A 13936-nucleotide genomic window follows, 5' to 3' on the forward strand; every position below is an offset into this window, starting at 1 on the left:
AAATTACGCCCCGCTGGAAAATAAATTAATTCCCCCTCCAAAAAGGTCTTACGAGATATGTAATCCGAAGAAAAGTTTGTTCGGTTTGTCTCGTCGTAGCTGGAGCTACGTCATAGCACGTCAGCACGTGACAAAGTTGCTTAAATATGGCTTGCCATACTTAAACAGGCTCGTGGACTCCGACCGGCGCATAGTTCACTCAGTGGCTATACGAGTTGGTGTGGCAAGTGTTTTTCCTTCGTTTAGCGTCTGTTTGACCGCTCGGACCGTAAGTATATCTGTTTTTGTGTATTCTAGGACTACTTGAAGTATTTAAAAGTGCTTCCGTGTAGCTGACAGGTCGTTTTTACTCACATAAAGTACACATTAAGTTTAACTTTCTAACTCTTCTTCTTTTTATCGTGTTGTTGAACTCAGGGGCAGTCTCGGTTGGGTTGTTGTCTAACATTTACAGCCACTTAAGCTCAGTCAAACAATGGCGGCTCGAGTTTACAGCTACTTTTACACAACTTCACCGGCTAAAGTTTCAAAGTCGAAAGATATACAATAAAGTTTTTCTTTCATGGCTAACGTAGAGTAGCTAGCTAGCTAGGTCGTCTTTACGCGGATTTATGACGGCTTTGACCCACAGAAACACGGCGCATCACGGTTAGTTGTGGCTTCAGGAGTTCCCGGTGTATTTCATTGAGTTTGGTGAAACTATCAGCTGTTTGCCGAGACACGCCTCGACAAAGTCCTGAAGTCAAGAGGAGGAGCCACACAACAACACTTTAACATTAAGCTGACTTTAATTACAGGAATATTACAGATGTTCACAGTTTGGACATGAGGATTTAACAGGTACCAGTTAGACTACATTTAAACACGTCAGGGTGATTTATCCAGTAAAGTGTGTCAGTGTTCTCATTTTACATTTTAAACCTTTTTTATTGTATATTTTTGTAATCAGATGTATTTTTTTTTATGTTTAACTAAAGCTAAAAACTAAACTATGAGTTAAAGTCGTTTTTAGCAACTAAAGTAGAAATACTTTTATTTTTATTTTTTAGGTCATGGTTCAGTTTGGTCAAATTGCCGGATGACGCTTTGGCGTGTATTATTTATTTATTTATTTCAGAGTGCGGATGACGACTGAGTCACCTGTCTTCACAAAGTGAAACCAGGTGTTTGTCTATTTTAAATTGTAATATCTAATCTAAACTTCTTAAATTCTTCCCCTGACAAAGACCCTTCATGTTATAATACTTACTGAAACAATCGAGTCAGAATTCGTTTATTTAAATATATTTTATAAACTAACAAAAACGAAACTGAAACGAAACTTTTCTTATCCAAATCTAAACTGAAAGCTCTGGAGACTGACTCAAATCAGCTAAGCTAAAAACAGAAACTGGAAATAGGCAAGATTAAAACTTTTTAGACTAAACTACAGCAACCTTAATTGGAGAGATTAATCACTGAGGATGTAAATTTGACCACATCTGACATTTTAAAATATGAAATTGATGCAAGTGAACAAAGAAAGTATGATTTAAGGATTCGGGGTTTATTTTAGTCGAGCACAAAATATATTTTTGTTCATTAAATGGATGAAAGTAACAGGAAAATGAACAGATTTCAGTTTAATCTGTGTTACACAGTCATTACCTTAAATATTAAAGACACTTCATGTGCCAGAGAAACTGAGCACACTTATTAATTATACAGCCGGCAGGTTGTGCAAAATAACACGAACAAGCAGAGTCATGTATTTGTCACAAATAACATGATATATGCTTAAAGGAAGAATTTTCCTTGCTCAAAATGGGATGTGATTTCTCAGGAAAGCATCATTGTCTTGCTAATACTTGAGACAATAAGTCTTTGTTGCCTCACTTAAAAGAAACCAGTGCATTTTCTTTCATTTCTGCCTTTAGTCAGTAAAACCATGCTTAGAGAAAATAGTTCAGATATCTCTTTAGCTATTTGGGTAATTTTTCCAGGAAACCCCCACTTCCATGAAGAAAACTACCACTCACATGATGGCTGGGTCTCAGTTTGACTCTTCTTTTTTTTCGTAACAGTAAGCCAAGATGACAAACGGACACATCGAAATCTACGACCCCATTCCCCGCCCTGCTGGCCGCTCCACTGGTACATACCACGACCCCGAGTCTACCCCAGACGTGGCGAACATGGAGGACACAGTGGAGTTCAGAGTCCTAATGGCCTACGCGACGAGGAGACGACCAAACACACAGAGGGGCCTGGTCAGGGAAAGTGGTGGGGATGACTCAGATGGACATGTCAAAACTCCACTAAAGACACCAACACAGACTGAGAACAAGCTCACAGAAAAGAAAAACAGAAAGAAGGGGAGGAGATTGAAACGCATGTTGAGCATTTTCAGCTGCACCAGGCCTCAGACGAAGAATGAAGAAGACGACGAGGAGGAGCAGCAGAAACCGATGGAGCCTGCTGATGAAGTCTCATTCAGATGTTTCCCTGCTACAGGTGAGGAGAATAAAGGTGTAGCCTTAGATAACACGACAATTAGCCTCGCTGATTAATGTGCACCATAGTTTTGTTTATAAAATATTAGTTCACTATCATAAAATGCAAATAAAATCATTCACTGTGAAACTGATGGCTGAAATACACTAGAAGACTGACATCCGGCACAGTCTCACCGATAAAGACTCCAGGTTACACGTTTTAGTCTTAAATCAGCAGAGTGATAAAAACCCGAGGTAATCTTAAACATGTTGGATTTTTATTGAAACAGTAAGGCAGGAAAAGTACCAGCGCCGACTGGAACTTAATCATTGACAACTTTATCAACACTGTCATGATTTTTATTATAGGGAGGGGCATTGACATTGGTGTAAGGTTCACAGGAAAAATCTGACAACGTTATAAGTTTTTATGGAAACTGGAAGAAAGTTTTTGTGCTGTAGAGGCGGGTAAAATGAAGAAGATCCTCTTGTTTTGTTTAAAAATGGGTGAAAGTCAATACCAGGTCGAAGACGTCACACTAAGTGTCCTAAACTCTCAAAAAGTGTTCTTTTATAAGTGCGAGAGGACAAAAACACCAGCAAATACTTTTACAGAATTTTTTGTCTTAAAAAAATAAAAAAATTGGTCTTTTAGTCGACTGTCAAAAGCATGCCATAAAAATATTACAAAGGTAATTTTGTGGACCTCAGCCCTTTTTATTTCTTTTTAGTGCGACGGGTGAACATCCTGCTGGTTTCACACTGACCTGAAAACAGGTTTTAGTTTCTCATAAACGCTCATAATTACAGATAAGACCAACTCGAGGTTCTCGAAATGTAAAAGCATGGACGACCAGAAAGTGAAACTATGCTGTAACAAAGTGCTGCCCAATACTTTAATGCTCTACTTTATTTCAGTTCAACTCGCTTTTTTTGTTTTTGATAGACAGATTTTTCTGCCGGAGCCAAAAAGTTAGACAGAGCTTATGAAATAATTTTAACCTGTTTTTGTTAGTCAGGTTTTCTTGTGGCAAAGCAATGAACAAAATCAGTTTATGAATGGGACATTTTAACCCCAGTAAATGTGCTTGTATATTCCACCCAGTTAAATAAGGTCAGTCAACTATTTGAGTCATCGCAGTTGAGCTTCTTTGTAAAGTCACTGGGATATTCCAGGAAACTTTTGAGAATCACTGGGCTGAATCGCTCACTTAACCATAAGACTTATTGGTTTCCTGCGTTTTTCCTGTTTCACAACTCTCGGCTAGCGTATATTTTACCCGGCCGATCAGCCACCACCCGCTGTGATGCCGTCCTTTTAGGATCTGATTTAACGCGTTTGTTCCGTTTTTCCAGATGAGCCTGAAAAGAAGGACGAGAAGGCGAGAGAGGTAGCGAGCAGACTGATGGAGCTTGCTGATGAAATCCAGTTAATTCCTCCAGAAATAGAGACGGATTGTGGCAGTGAGTTTCTTCTTTTAAGCTTCTTTTGTATCTGTTAAAACAAGCGACACAGACGACACACAATTTGAGGCTGTCTGTTAGAGAGCCAACAGAAACATGGTATGCAGCCTTAGGAGAAGGAAGTTAAATTCTTCTGTGAACTCGGTCAAGACGGGCAGCGCTAACCCAGCAGGTTCTCTGGTAACAGAACAAACAGGAGTTCCTGGAGGAAACAAATCAAGCACTGGGGGAACATGCAGAACAAAACAAAAGGGCCCCGTCTGGGTTCAGATGGCTGACTGCTGGGTCACTTTATGCATCTAGGGCAGATCAGATGTTCCCTGAGTAATGCATGTGTAATGTTTGCACATCACATTGTAGTTTGCCCAGTTTAGCTGAAGTTAAGTCAATATTTGGGTAATTGGTAGACTTAAAGATAGTTGGCGTTTTAATAAGGCGTCCATTTCCACCTTAATTTGGTTGAAAAGTCAAATCTGAAGAGCGTTTTCTAGCTTGTAGAAACTGATTTAGATAGTTTACCCACTGAGAATAATCGGTTCTAAATGAATGCTGTTGTAGTTTAGCTTAAGATCCCCAACAGCAGCAGATTCTCCAGGTTCAGTAAAAAAAAAAAAAAAAAAATGTGCCCACCAGTAATACCCCTTCACATTTTCATAGCCGAGACTCCACCAAACAAACGGCTAGTTTTACACGACAGCCATTTATAGCAGGGATTAGCCCTGATGAGCGACTGCAATGTTCTGGGTCTGAATCTGCTCATCATCTGAGGAGATGCAGCTGTGTCGAGGAGTAAGATTGTCCTTTCACTTTCAACCAAGTTTTTAGATCTCTTTTCAGTGACAGCTCCTTACGCTTTTTAACCTAGACTGAGCGATGTTTACACGCCCCACACGGTTTTTTTTTTTTTTTTTTTTTTTTTTTCTGCCTTCGTAATCATGGCAGCTAAAGTTGGTGCCTATTAAAGCAATCAGCAATTGCAATATATATGTTTTTTCATATATAGATAAGTGTGCGCCTTTAATCCCTTAAATGTTGTCTGTCTTGTGTTGTTGCTGCTGATAATCGGGTCTTCTGTTCCTTTTTAGATGAGGTGGAGAAGATAATTGGTCTGCTGCTGAGAGAAACTGGAGACAAATATGACGGCAAGGTACAAAAACAACTTTGATCTGATGTGAAAAACAACAGAATATCTTTCTTTAGGAAGTAGTTTACCACCAGTTTGTGTCATGTGATTGCGCTTCTGCTGAGTGGTTTTGGTTTTTCACGCATCCTCACGTGCAGGTCACAGATATTTCCGTTATTTGTGAACATATAATTAAAAAAAATATATGTTCACATTCCTCCAAATCAGAAACTTCATTATTACTTTGTTGTTGGTGTTATTTTTTTTTTATTTTTTCATCTTTAGTGACTGAACTTTATTTGTTTTTCGTTTGTTTTTGTTTTGTTTTTTTGGTCTGTGTTTGTGTGTGTGCCTTGTCAGGTGCTGAAAGATGCCAACATAGCAGCAGAGCTCTTCTGGAATTACGATTTCTTTAGTGAGTTAATAAACACCTTCCTGATACGAGTGGGCCTCAGGAGCCCCTCGCCCAACTCTCCAGGGCCGCAGGCGTCTCAAAAAACCCAGATGGCTGTGATGTGTGAGGTAAGAGCGGCTTAAGCTATCAGTGAAACTATGAATCTTAATGAGACTAACGCTGGAGGAGTTACCAGAGTAGGAAACTCTAAGGGGCCTTTATGCTTTCCATGTCGCTGGTGTGACGAGGCGGCTGGACATGCACGTCTTGATTTGGCCGCCGCAGCTGGGTTAAAGACGCAAGTGTATGATCCTGTCAGTTTTTACTGCTATTTTTTTTTTTTTTTTTTTTTTTTTTTTACAACTTTATTTATAGTTTTCCAACAAAACAGTCCAGAATTTCTTACAAAAGTTGCGAACCCTACCCCCCACCCCCATCCAGGTGGCATCCCCACAACCAGGAAGCACAATACACACAACACAAAAAAAAAAAAAAAAAAAAAAAAAGGGGGGGGGGGGGGGGGGGGAAACACTCAAACCAATCTGTGACAGTCATTATAGCACCAACAGCCGGACCCCGGCACATGAGAGAAGAAACAAAGAAGAAAAAGGGAATAAAGAAATCCCAACAGTCAAAGTACGGGCATTGAGGAGACTGTGGACAGCAGGCCGAGAATAGAGAGCAAGAGCATAAATTACCAACAAGTAAAGAACAATAAATCAGGCAAAAGACAGACTCTTGACATGAGTTATGAATCGTGACCAGGTTTTGTCATATTTACTCTCCAAGCCGCGCACGGTATACCTAATTTTTTCCAGAGCTAATCCCAACATCACCTCTCTAATCCAATGGACGTAGGAAGGAGGGTTCGACGCCTTCCAGCTCAGCAGTATCAGACGGCGGGCATGCAACGAGGCAAAGGCTATTGCGTTTTTGTGGAGGGAGAGAGAGTCTCAGCTCTTCCCGCGGTACACCGAAGATGGCTATCAAAGAGTCGGGCCGCAGTGTTTCACCCGATATAGCTGACAGTGATTGAAAAATTGATGCCCAGAAACCATACAGAGAGGGACATGACCAAAACATGTGCCCCAAAGAAACAGGAGAGTAATCACATCTAGGACAATTCGGTGCAACATCTTTACTGCTATTTTTAATGACCTTGCAGTACAGATGCACATGTATGCAGATATATAGAGGGAGATGTTGGAACTGTTCGAAGACTTCTCCTATATCAGCGCTTACGTGGAGATATTGTCTCCACAGCAGCTTCCTGTGCCTTAACGGCGGGCATAAATAAGAGTGGCTGTGAGCTGCAGGAGCTGTGGTCAGGTAGCACAAATTGCTGTAGTTTCAATAACAATCACATATCGTTTATCGGTATCCTTGACTACGAACAAGTGATATACGCCCTGAAAAATCAACAGGTCAGTTCCTAGTTAGCAGTAAGTAAACCTAGGAGCAAGAAGACTATTCACTTATAAATCAGATTCACTCCAGGATAAAAAGAGTTTAAAAACCCCCCAAAAAAAAAAAAAAAAAAACTTTAAATGAGTCGGTGTATACTCGGGCAGGTGTGGCAGTGTGAGGGACACCTGTTTGCTGAGTTTTGGGAGTCATCTGCAGGTCTGCTGACTCATTTTCACATGACTGTCTTGGCTAACCTCTGAAGACATCTGTATTTCTTGTTTCAGGTCACCACTCGTCTGTCAGCTGTGGAAACGTTGCCCACAAACCGCCTGCTGAACCATGGCGCTCGATACATGCAGGATAACTTTTCATCCTGGGTGCAGGACCAAGGAGGATATGTACGTTAAAAACAAAAGCCTTCTTAATTAAACCATTAGCTTGAACTGTTGAAGTTTTAAAAACACTCAAGTATCTGCTTATTTTGCAGGATGCAGCGTTTGATGAGACTGAGGAAGTCGACTGAAAGCAGAAGGGACGTGGTTTACAAGCTCCACAGCGCCCCCTGTTGGCCAAAACCTGCACGGACTGCAGCTTCAGGAGCTACTAACATTAACAATGAACTCTAACAGCACAACAGGACATCTTGGAACTGTACAGAGAATAAAAATGAGTTTACAGACTGCAAAACATCAGAGCCAATTTCTCACAGATCATGTAATAGTTCTTATATTTAAGTTTCAGTGAGATTTAAATAATATATTTCTTGTTTTTGTTTTTTTGTTTTTTTAACATGTCTTAAATTTTGTATAAATGCATTACATGTTTTGCAAACTTATGCACTGATTTATTATTTTTTTTCTTGTGATCTGATGGACCATCACATTGAATTAAAAAAGGAAAAGTTGAATAATGAAGCACTTGCACTTTTCCCAAAAAAAAAAAAAAAGCCCCCAAACAAATTGAACAGCAGTGACAAAGCATTCATGTGTTTCTAGTGTTTACTATTGTTTCTAATATTTGCACACAAAAAAAGAACTCAGGAGGAGACACGGATCCCTGTGGCGTTTTCGTATATGGAAGTAAATATCTGTTAAACATGTGAAGAAAGGCCCCTGCTTATCTGGGGGAAAAGTAGCAACCAAAGAAAGTTTGTTTCTGTGCCCTGTAACAGATTTTCAGTATGTAAAGGGAATATGACTATGGAGAAAAAAAAGCTCAGGTTAATTAAAATCAGTCTTTGTTTGTATTAAGTGCTTCCTGGTCACTTTAATGTGCATGTTTATAGTTCACCAAAACCCAAATGACCATAAATTTAAAAAAGCCTTTTATTAATATTCATGTCAAAAGCCATGACCTCAAAATAAAAAGGCATATCAAGATTTCTACTTCTCAAATATGAGATAAGGAACTTGAAAAAGGCTTGTGGACAGTCGAAGCAAGCTTCCATAAATTGGACGCTTTACTAAAGTCTGGCTTTTGCTCACTGGATGTGAAGAAAAAAGTCTAAACCACTACAAAGAAATTCAGTTAAAACAACATCAAACAGTGAGAAACTACTTGTAGGTGGGTAAAAGGGCATCCTGAAAGATATTTTGTTTACTAGAAAATTTTAGTCTAAAAGTCAAAGATGAGAACACTAAACATCTGGTGGAATAAATATGAAAGATTTTTGCACGAGATATGAGGACAAACTTCAGCTTTCTTTTAGTTTTAATAAATCTTAGCCAAAAAATTGCTAAAGAAAGAAAACATGTTTGCAGTTCAAGAGTTACATGCACAGGTTGTGATTATTTTTTAAAGCTAGAATATATGAAAAGGTTATGGTTGTTGGGATTCAGCCACTCAGTGTGTAGTAAAGAAGTCCAGGACATGTTTTGTCTTTTTATGTATTCAGTTAAACAAAAAACAAAATCCAGATGTCTGGCCTTTGATATGACCCTATCTTACCAATGTTCCCCTGCCAATAAACATTTTCTTTGTCCTTTACCTGCGGACACCTGATCTTTGTTCACTGAGTGGAATGGCACCATCCTGTGGTCAAAAGAGGGACTACAGAGTGATGCAGCAGCAGTTTGACACACGCTCCGAGTACTTGCAGACATATTTGGTTTGCATTGTGGAGAAAGTTATCTGACAGAGGAGGCAACAAGTTTTATCAGGTACGAATTAAAGGGCCAACCGGAGAAACTGGATAAGTTGTTTAGGTCTTGCTTGGAAGGGAGATGTGTGATGATAACGAGAAAGAAAGCTTAAATTTGCATGTCTGTAAACGAAGTCTGGGACGCAGTCCTTCCTGGAGCGCCTGTGTTTCATGTCTCCCAGTGAAATGAGATCCAACCCGTTCTCCAGCACACCTCCGACCGCCTCAACCTGCTCTCCGACTGCGAGCACGTTATCGACGGTGTCAGCGTCACACATAACAAGACATCACCTGTGTGACTCTGGCGAATACACTTCCACGCAGCGGCGGACTATGAAAAGTGTGCGTAATGATTAAACACCACGCTCGGAAATACGCCCCCCCGCGCTCATCGGTCACAGATGACTGTCCGCTGGCCCTGCAGGCTGTCCATGTCAGCAAACACCACGACACGCTGAACGAGGGAACGTGGCCGCAGACGGGCGCCAAGATGCGGATCTCCAAGGCCAACAAGGGCGCGGCGGTGGTGAGGGCTGTCCGGCGGCAGGCGTCTCCTCAGCCGTCCAGTCTGGAGAGGATGTGGAGCGACAGAAAGCTGTCGAACTGTGGACCTGAGGGGAGAGACGGGGAAGAAGCTTCTGGGAACGGGATGGAGGGACACGAAGGGGGGCCACCCCGTGGGAGGAAGAAGGCATCCAAACCACATGTGAAGACCATTTTCTCCCCCGAGGACAAGGACCCCAGGGTGAAGGAGGAGACCGGAGAGGGACACGCCTTTGAACCCGGAGGGGAGAGCAACTGGTGTGATTTGTGCTTCGAGTACATCTTCGAGAATGGTCTCACCTGTGCAGGTGAGGGTGCATGTGATTAAGTCAGGGGTGTGGGGGAGCCCACAAGATAAGAGGTCTAAATAGAAGGTGGAGGAATCCCAGAAGATATGGAGATTTTAATCTAAGCGGCTTGAAGCATTTAATGCAAAATATCTCCCAAATATCCAGTGTTTTCCTTTGCTGAGCTTCACACATACTCCACCACAAGTCTATGATCCATCTACATATGCTTTGGGAAATACTGTCAGTTATTTTGCTGACCAAAGAGGTAAAACAGTTGCAACAGTCCTACATGATATTTATGTGGATAAATGAAAGAAACATGCAGGTTTTCAGCACTATAGGCAGAAGTTTGCCGTTTTGGGGTTGGGTTATTTTTTGGCTTGTGTTTTGGATTTTTTTTTTTTTTTTTACAGTGAACAATGAACCAGTTGTTCATCAGGTCTTTTAGGGAAGTTTAACTGATTTGAATGAACAGGTACACTCTATCAGTGACATCAGCATTTTCAGGTAGCGCCATCTGATATGTAGTAATCGCTCCTTGTTTCTGTGCTGGTGATGACTTAAATAGGCAGGGCTACGAAAGAAGCCCAGCGCTGGAATGCATGTTGGCATCCAGAAGGACCGGTTCAGGTGTAAATGAAAACTGGGTGACTCCTCAAGGGCAAACTCTGGACCTCCCTGTGTGTCCACTTCTGTCAAGCAAACAATAGAAATAGGAACCTTAGAAACAATTTCTTCTTCCCTAACGTGTAGAGCTCCAAACATGGTTGCAGTAGTATTTGTTTTTTGATGGAAATTAGATGGAAGTTTTGAATATTTGAATATCTGCTTCAAATACATTAACCCTTTGTACTGCATAACTACATAATCGTCCTTGTAGAAATTCCTAACTTATTTTATAAAATGATAAAACGTGTCATGACTAAGATTTTCTGTCAGATCTTCAGTTTCTGTTTCAACCTCAGTTGTGTTGTGGAATTCAAACAATGTTCAGTTGTTATGAAGGAATAAGGTATCTCCCCTACATTATAACACTACCAACAGCTCGAACTAAAAGGCAGGATCCATGCTTTCATGTTGTTTACAGCAAATCCTGACTATAACATCTGAATGCCGCAACAGAAATCGGGCCCATCAGAAGGATTTTTCCACTCTGATGTTGTGCAATTTTGGTGATTTTGTGTTAGTTGTAGCTTCAGTTTCCTTTCCTTAAGTGGCAGAAGTGGCACCCTGTGTGGTCTTCTGCTGCTGTAGCTCATCTGCTTCAAAGTTTCAGACTTTGTGATGAGTGGTTAGGCTATTTCAGTTACTCTTACCTTCCTATCAGCTCAAAGTAGTCAAGCCAGTCACCCTCTGATCTCTGAGATCAACAAGGCATTTTTGCCCAGAGAACTGCTGTTCACTGGATTTTATCTTTTTCAGACATTTTCTGTTTGAACTCTATTTCAACAGCTTCTGAAATACTCAGTCCAGCCCGTTTGGCACCAACAGACACGACATCTTCAAAGTCACTTAAATCATCTTTCTTCTCCTTTCTAAAGCCTGGTTTGAGCATCAGCAGGTAGCAGTTGCCTTAGTGCATTGTGTTGCTACTATGTGATTGGCCGATTAGATAGCTGATTAAAGAGAAGCTGAACAGGTGAACTAATAACCCTTTCAGGAGTTTGAGACTCAAATGGTTCTGATTTTTTGAAAGGTTTCCAATTTTAAACCACAATTCACCTTGTTCTCACTGTACTCATTTACTTCATCTTCTAAGGATGGATCAATTTAAATGTGAAGATATTTGAAATATACTCATTTGCCCATCTATATATGTATCAATGTTAGAGACAGAAAAAAGTTTGCATTAGTCAAATAAACACTTTTTATTTTCTAAAATATACCATCCTCAATTGCGTATCATCATTCTTTTCACATGTTTCCTCTCCTATAGTAGACTGGCTAGATATTAGCTAAAGTATGCTAATGTTAGCTAGGATTAACAAATTCAAGATCTATTTATCCCGGTTAGCTGAAAACGTCTCACGTAGAAGGCCTTTAATATCCAACATTTTCTGTTTTATTCCTTCATGCACTATGTTTTCAATTTTTCTTCTACTTAATGCTAGAAAAAATATTATCAAAGAAGGACATTAGCTAGCTTTAGCTATAAAACTATTGACCTGCTAATTCTGATTAGCTAAAAATACTCACTCAGATTTTATTAAGAAAATATGTGCTACTTTAAATAGTAGCATTCATAACTTTGGGACAACCACAAACAATTCTGATAAGAAAATAAAACAATAAATAAAATAAAACAACTAAATATGAAAAGAAAAGAAAACATTATGTTTGATTTGTTAGCTTCATAAAATTGAAGTTGGTGTTAAAACACTAACTGCAGCAATAAATACGCTTTGCAGATCTCCAAAACTCCCTCAATAGGCCTGATTTTAATATCAATATGCATTTAATCTTCTGTAATATTATACTTAAACCACATATTGTACTGCATAAAAATCTGAGAAACCCAACAGATACAACACAAACTGTTTTACTACTCTATCTCTCTCCCTTTAGCTATTTAACTTCATTAGCCTACATTTAATGGATAATGAGTTTGCAATGTGCACTATGGCTTCCTGTCACTTTAATCAGCCATGCTGATGGAGTTTGTGTTTGTGCCTATGGCTTTTCTCTATTAGCAGCCACTCACAGAGTCTGTTACAGACCCATGATTTCACCTAAATTTTAACAAAAAACCCAACCCCCCCCCCAACATTATTATGCCTTGCAGTTGTCCTGCAATCCTCTACAGAGCACTGTTAATATCCGTATCTGTCACTCGCTCACTTATTAACACACAGAAACAGTGACTTTACTTATAAGGCATCCAAGCCTTGCAAGAGCATGGTTCAGTTAATTTTTCAGCTGAATGTTGAAATTAAAGTTTTCGCACAACACAGTGTTCGGTAAAAAGACTTAATGGAAATATTATAGCTTTTACTGGGGAATACATGCTCATGGTTTTGTCAGAGTAAATCAGCAACATAAGAGAGAACTGAAGATCATTGTGATGATAATGATTGCTGAAAGGTAATCTAACAGGAATCACTGTTTGCATGTTTTCCATTACACCCATAACTGGTACCAATAGAGTAATTTCCAGGAAACTTCCAAGAAAATTATTAAACCATGACAAGCCTGTAAATGAAACAATGCCAAGTCCTTGCTGGGGTTTTTTCTTCGCTGAGGAAGAGGTTGGTATTTTAAAGAGTATTTATAGACTTCATGTCACCTTTAAGCTGTAGCTTCCTGATTGCAATGTTATGGGTCCATTTGTTATTGCTATAAAAACTAATCTAAATAATAAAGTAAGTAAAAAGAATAAGATTTAGAAATGTGAAACTGTAATATAATAAAAAACAAAGTTTTTTAATATAAAAAGAGTTTAAATAGCTCAATATTTTTACCTAATCTAAATTTAAATATTTAGAGTTTCTCTGACATTTTTTCCCTGTTTAAGTTAAAAGTAAACTGGTTATCTTTGATTAACTTGACCAGTTTAAGAAACCAGTATTTAAAAATAAACTTCACTGTACTGATTTCTATTGTTTCTCTGTTTCTGTTGTTGGGTGAGGATTCATGGAAAAGAGTCAATATTAGCTTAAAAGTTAGCTAAAATGCTTGACATCATACAGCACTCAAAGTTTTGTCCATAGTTGTTCTGTGTCTGTTAAAATGTTTGAGTTTCCAGTGTACTCTAATATTTTATGCTTTTTAAACAATAACTGGTTCAGTTGGAAAAGTGAAATGAGCTACAGAAAGGTAACGTGTTGTCCTTGGTTCAACTTCTGTATGAAAGCGGTTTAGCTCACGCTCTCTCTCTCTTCCTGTGGGTCTGTCATCCTATGGCTCTTTCTCCGAAGTAACAGGAACCACCGAAGAGAGCCGGGGATCTTTGTCTGATTGGGTTTAATGTTGCATTAGTGTGTGTATTCATTAGTCGGCTCTGTAGAAGGGATTTCTGTAGGTGGCTGCAGCTTGTTTTCAGTCAGTTTGCTCTCTATTTTTGATGTGACAGAATAGAAATAGCAGCACTTTGTCCTCCCTCAG

The 13936-nt window shown here is 39.6% G+C and overlaps 2 protein-coding genes across 3 annotated transcripts in view; both read left to right on the forward strand.

Moving 5' to 3' along the window:
- The first annotated feature begins 139 nt into the window (after nt 1-139).
- Nucleotides 140-7808, forward strand: LOC120735912 (apoptosis facilitator Bcl-2-like protein 14). Of its 2 annotated transcripts, none has more exons than XM_040035693.1 (7): nt 140-268; nt 2064-2493; nt 3831-3938; nt 5024-5085; nt 5422-5583; nt 7147-7260; nt 7350-7808. In XM_040035693.1, exons 2-7 carry the CDS (start codon nt 2073-2075, stop codon nt 7383-7385), a joined length of 903 nt encoding a protein of 300 aa, XP_039891627.1. In that variant the 5' UTR covers nt 140-268; nt 2064-2072; the 3' UTR covers nt 7386-7808. The 2 variants fall into 2 exon arrangements, with proteins under 2 accessions (XP_039891627.1, XP_039891628.1); XM_040035694.1 differs by lacking the exon at nt 140-268 and adding an exon at nt 1146-1163.
- A 430-nt stretch (nt 7809-8238) lies between these two features.
- The window catches only part of rassf3 (Ras association domain family member 3), a 69364-nt gene continuing 63666 nt past the window's right edge, over nt 8239-13936 (forward strand). Inside the window, exon 1 of the mRNA XM_040035688.1 lies at nt 8239-9853. Coding sequence (XP_039891622.1) covers nt 9352-9853 — 502 coding nt within the window. The 5' untranslated portion in view covers nt 8239-9351. The remainder of the gene's footprint in view (nt 9854-13936) is intronic.

Source organism: Simochromis diagramma, unplaced genomic scaffold (genome assembly GCF_900408965.1).
Source record: "Simochromis diagramma unplaced genomic scaffold, fSimDia1.1 OVJJ01000816.1, whole genome shotgun sequence".
NCBI lineage: Eukaryota > Metazoa > Chordata > Actinopteri > Cichliformes > Cichlidae > Simochromis > Simochromis diagramma.

What these genes read in the sequence shown, in the direction of transcription:
- LOC120735912 (XM_040035693.1), top strand. Translation starts at nt 2,073, where the DNA reads ATGACAAACGGACACATCGAAATCTACGACCCCATTCCCCGCCCTGCT. An exon ending in AATAGAGACGGATTGTGGCA is followed by an intron (nt 3,939 to 5,023) that starts GTGAGTTTCTTC and finishes GTTCCTTTTTAG; the next exon opens with ATGAGGTGGAGAAGATAATT. An exon ending in GAGACAAATATGACGGCAAG is followed by an intron (nt 5,086 to 5,421) that starts GTACAAAAACAA and finishes GTGCCTTGTCAG; the next exon opens with GTGCTGAAAGATGCCAACAT.